The sequence below is a fragment of the Mastigoproctus giganteus genome, chromosome 4 (genome assembly GCF_048544385.1).
Source record: "Mastigoproctus giganteus isolate SK-2022 chromosome 4, ASM4854438v1, whole genome shotgun sequence".
Classification (NCBI taxonomy): Eukaryota; Metazoa; Arthropoda; class Arachnida; order Uropygi; family Thelyphonidae; genus Mastigoproctus; species Mastigoproctus giganteus.
In genome coordinates this window covers 13236078-13248270 of record NC_143578.1, presented here as the reverse complement: position 1 = coordinate 13248270, position 12193 = coordinate 13236078, and the positions used below count along the sequence as shown (strand labels likewise).

The window sequence follows — 12193 nt, the reverse complement described above, 5'->3', positions numbered from 1 at the left end:
GATGTGTAGTGTTGTGTACCATTGTTCTTCTGACCATTTATTCGATGGGCCCCTGTTGGGACCTACCGTTACCGCACTTGGTCCCGGGGAGGCAGATCAGGTACCCAGTAGATTTTATTTTGTACTCTAGCAGGCCTTGTTATTGGGCTTTTTTTTCACTCCGTGGCTGAGTTAATTGGTCTCAGGAGTAGATATCAAGGTTCCCCCCCCCCAGAAACTGGGTTTTTCGTCCAGAAAACAGACAAATCGACCATAGAACACACGCAATTAACAGACATAAGAGACATCACGGCAGATGAATTTAATTATTCGGGTGGCCTAAATATACTAGTTTTTTTTTTTTTTTTTTTTTGTTGAAGACATCCTGTGCAAAAGTGGTGAAGTATTTCTAATTGTCATGGGTATGAATTAGTATATGTTCTCGTCCTTTGGCAAATTAGCATTCTTTGTGATCAGAATAGATCTTAAGTCTTCATAGTCAGGACAGTCATACATTACCTGGTGCCATGATTCGTCAATGCCACAGTGGCAGTGTGGATCATATGTGAAGCCCAGAGACGCTAATTTTTCTTGTATCGATCCATGGCCTGTAAGGTGGTACGTTATGTACAGGCCAGGGGAAAATGAGCTTGGGGTTTTTAGGAATGCGAACGTTGCTGGGTTGGTGGTGAATGGTGGTAGAGGAGATTCCTTTGGACAAATGATACAACATTATGGTCAGTGGTGCACAAGCATTGATGGAAATACCTGTGGAACGCTTTCGTGAACTAGTGGACTCAGTGCAGCAGGCCTGGCAGCACAGATGGACGACATCCACTAAGGGAGCAATTACAAAGAAATTCATCCCTGAAGGTAATGTTCGCGTTCCCAAAAGCCCCTAGCTGGTTTTCCCCTGGCCTACATAACGTACCTCCCTACAGGCCATGGGTCGGCTGATACAACGTTATGGATAGTGGTGCAGCAAGCATGGATGGAAATACCTGTGGAACGCTTTCGTGAACTAGTGAACTCAGTGCCTCGCTGTGTGACTGCTCTTATCCAGGCGAAAGGTGGACCTACCCATTACTAGATAGGTATTCCATGATTTCTGTCCACTCAGTGCAATTTTTTGTAGCACTTCATAGTTGCATACCGTACATTTAAATGTATTGACGCCAATTGAAAAATGTTTTTAATTTATTGACCAGTAGGTATTTATTCCTCATTACTTACTCATGTCATCTTAGTAATACTTTGACTTTTTTTGTGTATATTGTCGTAAGAGTAACTTTCACATATTCATACTTTTTTTTTAACTTTCAGCAGTTCAACCTACCCAATATCTTCGTACCAAGTCAAGAATCCTGGACACCTGAGAAGCAAGAGAATCCGTGGCAACCGTTTCCAGCAGCATTCTCACCCCCATATTCCTTCAGACAATCAGGATTAACAAAACGCGACGTATCATACCACTACCGCTCTATAGCGACTCCCATGGACGCATCCCGCCATTCCCACGAACTATTACACATAGTAAAACCAGTGGACGCACCACCGGCAATGGTAGGGGTAGAACTTCATAACAAACCATTATCACGACAACAGAAAATGCTACTTCACTCAATGGAAGAAGCGGCAGATGCATACCACCATTTCAACATGCCAATGAACCCACTAGAAGACCTTGAGCACCATTATGACATACCGATAGAGCCGTCGATGGAATTGAAACATCACTACCATTCTAAATTGCCAATAGAGAGTGTGGAAACAAAACAGCAATCACAACGCCAAAGAAATGTCCCTCAAAACAACGAAAACTACCACCGTGCACCACCTAAAGATGTTAAACAGCACCAGCAGCAGCAGCAGCAGCACAACCAGAAAGAGATAGGTCCTCCACCGTCCTTCAATCCTCAAATATCTCTTGTTCAGAAGGAAATTCCAATTTCAGCTAAATCTTACCCGAATCCCAAATACCAGAAGTCAAGCTGCAAATGTGAAAATATGTAATGTGCTGAAATAAAATACTTCCCAGCTTTCGTTGCTTGATTTTAATTCGTTTTACTTTAAAAACGCATTCACTATCGACAAATTCATTGAAATGCTCTTTCAGGTACGGTCTTTTATTCCTTGAGGACAGAGGACTTACTACTGAAGTCCAATAAAACTTTTAACAATTAAAGATTGGGTTGTTTCAAAAACAACACCATAAACACTGATGACATCAGCAGTTAGTAGATGCTTTGAATTGAGTTTCTTCTATGACCAATTTGTCTTATTTGCAGGATGGAAACCCGATTTGCCTGAAGTAAGAAACCACGTAACCTCGAGATCGATTAATTCAGCCAATAACTATTTCAAGTCTGAGACAGGATTAGAAATACATATACAAGGCGATCTATAAATAAACAAGAATATTGTTGATATGTGTCAACAATTTCATGAAGAGGATACTCCTACTTTTTTCATGAAATGGAACCCCCTTCAGTAGTAGCATCACATTTTCTTATCATGAGAATATACAGCACGTGGATAGAACGTATTAGTGTCTTATGTAAGGCTGCCGTTGAACGTTCAATCCCGTAAAGATGCTTTTACAAGACAAGACAATTTCGAGATTGGTCCAATTTCTTAACATCCAGCCAACAAATAATCAAATAACTGAATAGAACGGTGGAATTTCAGATCAGTATTGCGGCCGATGACCGAACCAGGATCCACTCCAGTCAACAAAAAACAAGGTACGGTTACAATGGGTTTCAATACTGGACAGCTGAGAATTGAAAAAAGACCCAGTCAGAAGGATCGGGTTCTGATTGTTCCATGGTGATGAAGGACCACAGTATGGCGAAAACAGCAGGAGTCTATGGACCCATCTAGCCAGTTGTCAACATTGAAAGAACATGAAATTGAATTAAACTTAGTGCGGTAGCCTACTCAATCACCATATCTCAATCCAAATGATTATCATTATATCTCAATCCAACTTCCCTGCAACACGCTTTCGACACCTCGTTGAATCCATTGCTAATGAACTGAACCATCCAAATTGAGGGGTACTATATCGATGCTATGCATGATGTTTCATCAGTGCGCTTGCGGACGATTAATACTGTATTTGATATCATCCGTACTCTGACAGGCTATCCTACCATCTCCATGTGAAAGTAATGATAAGCAACTAGTAGTAATACATGTTATGCTATTAATTACCTGTACAGTATTTCAACAGATGGTGGGGTTGCCAGGAAAGCTGGCTGGAACCGTCTTCTTTAATAAATAAAAAAAGGCCATTCTGCGATGAATCCACGCTGATCTGAGGGCCAAAAGGGGTTATAAATTACACCAATCTCGCTATTAGGTAGGCGTACCTAATAACTAACTATTACATTTAGGCCACCCGAATAATTAAATTCATCTGCCGTGCTGTGTCTTATGTCTCTTAATTGCGTGTGTTCTATGGTCGATTTGTCTGTTTTGCTGGACGAAAAACCCCAGATTCTGGGGGGAAACCTTGCTATCTACGCTTGAGACCGCCTAACTCAGCCACGGAGTGAAAAAAGGCCATTAAAGTTTCTCGGTTCATCGACGGGATTCGAACCCGGGCCTTTTCCACCCGGTGTGGGGAGGACGGTGACAATACCAATGTGCTACCCACGCAGACAGGCATACCTAATAAGCTGGATATTCAGGTATAAAATGTTAACGGCTTTTGGATGTAATTGTTGAATTTTTGTGTAATTTGCTTCTCAGAATCACTCTCGCTAAATTGCATTATCTACAGTGTGTTGCCACTTCGTTAGATACACCCCTGCTGTGCCCACAAATGGTTTGTCCCAAAACCTTGCAAATCACAGGACCATGATTGTTGATATAAATACAGCAGAACAACCTCTAGTATCAGTTAAGCGTACACCGTAGCAAGAATGTGGAAAAAGAGTGATCTAACAGACTTCGAACGTGGCATGGTAGTAGTTATAAGATGTGCTAGACAAAGCCTATCTGAATCGGCTTTTCACGCAAAATATTGAGTATGAAAATACTCAATTGAAAATATTGAGTATGGTGCAACAAAAATATTGAGAATGGTGCAACGAACCGAAAACATCCTCTTAACGGCACTCTTGTGGAAGAAAATCGCTTGTTGATGAGAGAGGTCAGAGGAGGGTGGCTATATTTGTGCAAGCAAACAGACGGGCCACAATATGACTATGAAGAACAAGGGAGCACGCCTCCTGTGGGCACAGCAACACCGGTACTGGACTATCGAGGATTGGAAAACAGTTTCTTGGTCTAACAAGTCGAAGTTCCCGGTGTATCATGTTGATGGAAGGCTCAGAATTTGTCGAAAACAACATGAATCCATGTACGTCTCATGTCTGACGACTACTGTGCAAGGTGGTTGGGGCAGTGTTATGGTGTGGGGAATGTTTTCTTGGCACACGTTGGGTCCATTGATATCCATAGATTCACGTCTGAATGCCACATCGTACCTGAACATCGTTGCTGACCAAGTTCCGTTCATATTGACAGTTTATCCTCAGTCAGATGGTTACTTCCAGCAGGATAATGCGCCGGTGCACAAAGCCCGAATCACTATGGAATGGTTCCAGGAACATGACAATGACTTCTTTGCTGCAGTGGCTCGCTTAGTCTGCGGATCTGAATCTTATTGAACATCTTTGGGACGAACTGGAAAGGGCTGTTCTCTGCAGGCCTATACCTCAGTCGAATCTCAAGGAGCTGCGTGACACACTCATGTCTACATGGTACTCCAATCCTGCACAATGTTTTCAGCATCTTGTTCAATCCATGCCTAGACGAATTCAGGATGTTTTGAAGGCTAAAGGAGGCTCAACACGCTACTAGGGAGGTGTACCTAATAAAGTGGCAACACAATGTATGTTCCTGTTACACAGCGTTTTCAGTGTCAATCGTATGTCGACTTAATCCGAGAAAATTTTAATAAAGTTGACAATAAGAAAACAGGCTTCTAGAGACGTATTCCAATTTTATGGACTGACTAACTGCCTGATTTTCCAATTGCTGCCAGTCTTTGTAAGGCTGTACCTTGCAAGGACTGCCAGGACTTTAGACAAAGATGTTCACTGAGTGGACAAAGATCATGGGAAACCACCTAGTATCGAGTAGGCCCACCTTTCGTCCGGATAAGGACAGCCACACGGACAGGTATTAAGTTCATTAGTTCACGAGAGCGTTCCACAGGTATATCCATTCATGCTTGCTGCATTGCTGTCCATAATTCCGTCGCATTCCTGAGTGGAGGATCCAAAGCTCGAACGGAACTTTCCACAGCATCCCAAAGATGATTCACAGGGTTCATGTCCGAAGAACGGGGAGGCCATTTCATAGTGGTAAAATTTGCGGAATGCTCTTCGAACCATGTTCTAGCCACCAGGGCTCTGTATGGAAGCGCACTGTAGCGCTCGAAGGGTCCATTGGCCTGTGGATGCACGATGACCATGAAAAGATGCAGATAGCCTGCAAGGATGGCCTAGTTCAGTGATGGGTCGTTCAGAGATGCGCCTGGACCGTTCACAGATGCGTCTAGACGTACCAGAGGTCCCAACGTGTGCCAGTTGACCACGCAACCGATCATTACCGACCGTTCACCTTCCTGAACAGTTCCTTTTTGACATGACGGATACATAACTTCGTACGGTTTTCACCAGATACTCACCCACCATATTTTTTTCCTTATAGACGATTGTTCACCTGAACGATTACTAAGTCTGGTTTGTAATTCATTCTTCCTTAGCGATATTGATGGGGAAGTCGTCAAAGCTGTTGATATGAAGTTATGAAGAGAGGGAAACGACCAGAAACTGGCCCTTTTGTTTCAAAATCACTTAGATCGGTGGCAGAAATGGACTGAAAAACGCAAACTGAAGTCCTTGCACATAGGGAACAGAAATACAATACTTATAAGCTGGGTGGGGAGAATTCGGGTCTTTCAGTTCGAGGAATTAGGGGTTATAATTGAGTCACACATGAAATTTTCAGTGCAGTGTAAAAAATGGCTCGAAGGGGCATATGATGTCCTGTCTATGATATTTAGTATTAGCCATACAGTGCAAGGAAGCCACAGACATTTGCTGACAAGCAAAAAAAAAGAAAATATAAAAAAAAAAAAAATTATGCGCTTCGTCCCCCCCATAGGTAACATTCCAGTCGACCATCGAATTTTCTGCCTCAACTACCTGTTGTTTTTTTGTAATAGAGTTTTAGGAGCATCGGAAACTAAGGCCATATTGCTCTGTATATACTGTATGTAAATTGTGTGCTTTCTGTGGTCGATTTTCTGTTCTCTGGACGAAAAACCCAAGTATCTCAAAAAAAAACTGTACTGCTCTCGCCCGAAACCGAATAACTCTCCCAGGTTGTGAAAAAGATCCATAAAAACTTCTCATGCAATCAAAGAGACTCGAACTCAGGTCTTTTGTTAGTTGTTGGCACATCGGCTTCTGTGGCCATAATACACCTCCAAGTTTTTGCATTTTTCTCTGATCCAAGCCCGAGGAGGGATTCGAACCCGCAACCTTTGGGTTGCCAGGCTGGCACTTTACCCACCTGGATAGCCCGGTCGGCCTCAGGTCTTTTCCACCCGGTTTTGGGTAGGAATTTTATGGCCCTTAGTTCCGAATTCTTTATAGGAGTGAAAGTTCTGCCTTCATTCATTTTACTAACCTCTCTCTCAGAGCCTTATAAACCTCAGTCAGGTCACTTCTGAAGTGCCTAGTTGCCAAGCTCTGTAGCCCATATAAATGAAGCCTTTCTCTTACGATTGCCCTTTTTGCCAATCTCACCATGCGAGTTGCCGGTCTTTGAACCTTTTCAAAAAACTCAATGCCTTTTACAGATGAGATCTCCATACTTGGACGCAGTATCCCAAATTGCAGTTGCTTTTACAATGAGATTATGGGTTCCTATCTCTACAGGATATTGTTCATCGACAGGACACCATGAACTTTCCTGGCCGCCTGTTTACACTGCTAAGAAAACAACTTCATTATAAGAATTTAACGCTAAAAGATAAACACCAGTTGAATTCAAATATTTTAGAATATGTACTGCTAAATAATATGATTATAACTTGGTTTTCATTTAATATACCTCAGTTCGATACTTACGTAAGCAGTCTTACTTGGATTACTGCGACAGATTCTGTAATCGCTCCAAGTGTTCAAACGTAAACAGGCCTGACAGCGGTAAACCATGCTCGATATAAAGGTGTCTATAAGGTTCTGTGGCAAGATCCCATTCTTCCACCAGCGCAGACCGTAGATCACCAAGTGACCTAGGAGTTGGCTGTCTGCGTGCAATGCGACACCCAAGAACGTCCCACCCACGTTCGATCAGATTTAAGTCTGGTGATCGTGCTGGCCACGGAAGTCGGATATCTTCAGTTTCAAAATGTTCCTCCACCACTTGAGCTGTATGTGCAGTGGCCTTGTTGTGCATGAAAAGAAAATCTGGGCTAACCGTACCCCTAGTCACACATAGGGTGGGAGGATCAGTTCTCAGTACCTATGCGCAGTTAAGGTACCCTATCAAAAGCATAAAGAGGAGTGCGGCCGTTTATCATTGTGTCCCTTTCTGTGGTGTTGGAGGCATGATACCTCATTCTTCGTTGTCTCCAGATAAAATAACGTATAGAATCTGTAAGCTAAAACGGGGCATATCAGAGAACAGAACTTTACCCCAATTATCATGGCTCCAAGTCACATGTTCAGGGCACCAATTTCGACGAGCTCTGCGGTGGTTTGTGGCTGAGATATAAACCACTGCCTTCGTTGGATAGAGTCCAATTGAACTGAACCTTCTTAATACAGTCCGGTTGTAAATGTTTACACCAGCGGCTGTAGCAACGTGAGACGGTTGATGACAGGACATAGTAGGTTCTGTCTTGCTGTTAGAGTCAAATAGCAGTCTTTTCTGGTTCACGTAGCTGGTTGGCGACCTGGTCAGCTCTTCTTGTAATGGTCTCTTGTCTCCTGAAACTGCTTCAATATTCCCGGGAGGATATGTGTGGCATATTAAGCCAACGTGCTACCTCCACCTGCAAAAGTCCAGCTTCAAATCGTCCAACGGCCCGCCATCTCAAAGAATCGTCTTAACGAGAATGACTTGCTCAGTAGGAGAGAAGTGGCTCTCTCACTGAGCAAGCCAACGGGAATGAAATGACGTAGAAGCAACCCGTGTTTTTATAGACATGAATAATTTGCGTAAAATGAGGCTCTGTAAGGTGATACATCGATTTCTATTGGATACTCGTAATTTGCATTCCACGATACCTATTATATCAAATATTCGCCTCCGGCGACATCCTTCAAAAAAAATATTCATGAAAACCATTTTGTTCTGTTAATTTTGTCCTGTTAATTTTGTCCAGCAGTGTACTTAATATGTCGATCTAATATGGTGACACTCCGCCACAAGTTTCCTTGATATTGCACTAGTCTAATATACTTCCCTAATGTATTTCTCCACTGGAGCAATGCGGCTTAGAGGCTACATTTGAGAACTGAAACTTCATACTACCTTGAGGATTTTTCCCTAAAGTTAACTAGGTTGCCTTAGAAAAATCGAATCATCCCCTGCAGGAACATGGAATTCGTTTCGATCCCTCGTCTCTCTCAATAGGTGATCATATTCTCGAAAGAAGGATGACCACTATGATGTATAGAGGCAAAAGTAATTGAATTTTATATTTAGACTTTCTGGGTGCATTAAGCCCACATTTCCTTCTTATGGATCACAGAGATCCTCCACATAAAAAGCAACTGGTGAACTTTCTTCCAACTGAATATTTCTTAAAATGGAAATAGTATACTTCTCTACTGAATCAATAGTTCCATTTAGAGTAGTGCAATACCAAAGCAACTCAGGGCACAGTGCCTTCACAATATGAGATCAACACACTAAGTAACAATATCCTTCCTAGGATATCTATGGAATATCCTAGGGAGGATATTGGTTGCTCTAGGATATATCTTAAGGAGATGAAAGTCGTCAATCGCCTAGGATCTTACATGATATTGAGCACTGCTTTCTTGGAAAACTGTGCTCAATGTCCATTTGCAGTTTTATTTCAAATTTCTGTTTAAACTTGTGGAAGGAATAAACAGAATGATACTCCTCCAGAATGAAAGACTTGGAGAAACATTTCAAGAGATAAGATCAATGATAACACTTTATTTATGCACATCGAGCAACATCTTTGTAGTGAAAATATTTTCTCTTTAAACCACAGTATAAAAATCATTTGTAGTTATACACAGGAATTATAATCCTTTGTATATTATAATCCTAATTATTATCCTTCAGTATTTATACTTTTTATGATCTCTAAATATAGATTTAAAGGTAACATGGAGGGAATAAGATGGTACAACACCAGTTATATACAAACTTCTCTAATCCATAATTAATCTCAAATAACGTAGCTATTCATTCCCCCCTCCCCTCTTCTGCATCTGGGATAGAACGATTCAAGGATTGTACTGAAAAGGTTTTCCTAGATCATCACACAGAAAGAATGGACGAATTCGCCTCTTATTGTCACCTATGGTTGATTCAAAAACAGTTCTCATTTGAATTTCAGCAGGACGGGAGATTTTATCTCTTAAAGCACCACCTAGTGTTCAATTACACTTTGCATAACAGTTTGTGCACGAAAAAGCAAATCTTAAAATAAATGCTATCGTATATAGCGCCTTCTATCGGTACTTTCAACAATAAACAAACTTTGCTAAAAGATCAGGTCGCGCATAATATGCATAGAAATAACAAATTAAATATTCCAGCTCTTTTTTATATATAGTTCTCATAAAAATTTAATAGGTTTTCATCGTTTTTTAATATGAAAGCCCCAACCTCTTCAGTAAAACTGATGATAAAGCATTGTTCCACATCCACAAGCACAATTATCCATCACCCAAAATAGTTATCAATTTTCACGAATGTTTGTTTCTTTTAGACAGAGAAAAATAAAATTTTTCAGTCCAATCTGAATTCCTTATTTTTTCCTCTGCAAATGTAGATGCCTTTATACAAGCATCAAGAAGACACAAACAAATGGGATCACATGTGCAAATGAGAAAATTTTTACGCAGATGTCTGCAAAGAGATTGAGATGCATCTTCATCTGGACTTATCGCACACTGCACTGAGGAGATCTTTGTGGATATGATCTGCACAAGTCATAGCCACTGTTTATTGCTGGTCAAGGTAATGCCCAGCAGTGGGAGTGAAGGTACTTGAACACTGAACAGGAGCCCTCAGTTCAGCATGGGGATTTGACGGTACGTGAGGAAAGAGGTTACAGCTGGAGGCACTGGAAGAGGCTGGATAAGGATCAGGTGGAGACTGCCTCTGGAAATGATAGCGGTTCTGCATATCCAACCTGTCGGGGATGCATGTAACCTCGTTTTCATTGGACTCACGAACGAAGGGTTCCTTTTGGGAGTCATCACGGCATCCATATTCCGGGGAGGTATTCAAGGAGTTTGCATCGTGCATGTGAAGATGGGGAGGCCTGTTCCAAGAAGAGCCAGAATTTGGAGTAGGTATGCCATAATACCCATAACTCGTTGTTGAAAGGATATGCATGTAGGGATCCACAGAGTACGGTGTTGTCATAGGTGGTGGTGCTCTCATAGCCTCTCTTTCGTGGTACCTATAAGCAGCTGGATCCACGGTGGGGGGGTTGTTACTATCAGCAGCAGGAGAAAGTCGAGGTGAGCCTGAAATGAAAAACAATATGAAATTGCGTTTTCGAGTGATTTTATCAATATTCTTATAAAAATAATTCTGTAAATACTATTTTGGAATGTTACATAATTTGTTCTCAATAAGGGAATGTATTTTCAACGGTTGAATTCTAGCCTGAAATCAGCTAATAATAATGAAGACCACTGCTGGGTTGGCTGAAAATATTTTCAAATTTGCATAAAAAATTTTGAAACTACTGATGCTATATGTAGCATCAGTAGAAATACCATTCTGGCTACAGGAGCAGCAAAGGGGAAAAGGTCTAGTGAGTAGATGGTATGAGGAAAGAGTTAAGTGATTCTTGAAATGATTTTAATAAGTGAACTCAAATTTGAAGTAAGATATTGCCTAACACCCACAGGTTTAGAGATTTTACTCTTGTTGAAATTTTTAATGAAATCTTAATAAGTATTACAATAAACAGGGTTCAATTAAGTTCTGCTTTTTCTTTTGTAATGATCGGGAACTTCTCTGATCAATATCCAGCAACAGACTGTCAGAATACTGGTCTTCCACCTTCCTCGATAACGTTTCTCTATTTTAGCATCCATATTAGCAATGATTTTCGCATCCATTTTAGCAATGATGAAAAATTCACCGTGTTCATCACTAACATGTCCAGGGTTAAGTGGAAAAAATTCCAAATGAGAACAGACAAAGCCTTTTTTAGAGATAAATTGTAACCAAGATTTTGATAGGCTTAAAACAAATTTTCAATCAAGATAGTTGGCTACTCTGTTGTTGCCCAGAAATGTTCACAAACTTTTCAGAGGATTTATAAGCTCCCAGTTACAAAGGATTTAACGCTTGCTCAAAATGTTCATCTTTTAGTAACTATCTGATGGAGTCGTGCGAGGGGGAGGGAGACTTGTTTCGTAATGAATCCTTTTGGCTCTACTTGCACAGAAAGCACTATTTCATAACCAGATTGTAGACCTAAAAGGATTCCAATAACTTTGAAATCTCCAAAGATTGCCATTGGTTGTATGTTTCCATTGTGAAGTGGCATAGCTTTCAGATTTAATTTCGAAGAGTCAATGAAAAGCTTCCATATTTCTGGTTTATTTTCTCTTCCAACAAGCAGTCCAACATCATTATAGCAGCAAAGTGAAGCTTCCACCTCAAAGTAAGAATAAATCTCATTTTTGTCGCTTACGAAATAAAATTATAGTTGAATCCTTTTTCAGTAAATTGCATTTCTTCAAACTATAACCCAAAAACTCTGTCTATGCCGTAGATCTAAATCACAACGAGGTCGTTAATGCACTTTGAGTTATAAGATGGAGCTTTTTTGGGTTTGGGCATTAGTATTATGCTTCGGAGCTTTTATGGACCGTTTCTACTGGGTCATCTGTCTTTTTCTGTTCTAATAACCAGGTTTCCCGGAAGAAGAGGACCAGGTAATTTGTTACTATTT

The 12193-nt window shown here is 40.9% G+C and overlaps 2 protein-coding genes across 3 annotated transcripts in view; one reads left to right on the top strand and one right to left on the bottom strand.

Annotated features, from left to right (window-relative positions):
• Window positions 1–2010, top strand: part of LOC150086420 (uncharacterized) — a 39143-nt gene extending 37133 nt beyond the window's left edge. For both annotated transcript variants that reach the window (XM_090371371.1, XM_090371372.1), the window contains one exon: window positions 1303–2010. In XM_090371371.1, coding sequence (XP_090227497.1) covers window positions 1303–1992 — 690 coding nt within the window. In that variant the 3' untranslated portion in view covers window positions 1993–2010. The remainder of the gene's footprint in view (window positions 1–1302) is intronic.
• Window positions 2011–9385: 7375 nt separating this feature from the next.
• Window positions 9386–12193, bottom strand: part of LOC150086419 (uncharacterized) — a 42556-nt gene continuing 39748 nt past the window's right edge. Inside the window, exon 3 of the mRNA XM_090371370.1 lies at window positions 9386–10748. Within this exon, the coding sequence (XP_090227496.1) occupies window positions 10219–10748 (530 nt within the window). The 3' untranslated portion in view covers window positions 9386–10218. The remainder of the gene's footprint in view (window positions 10749–12193) is intronic.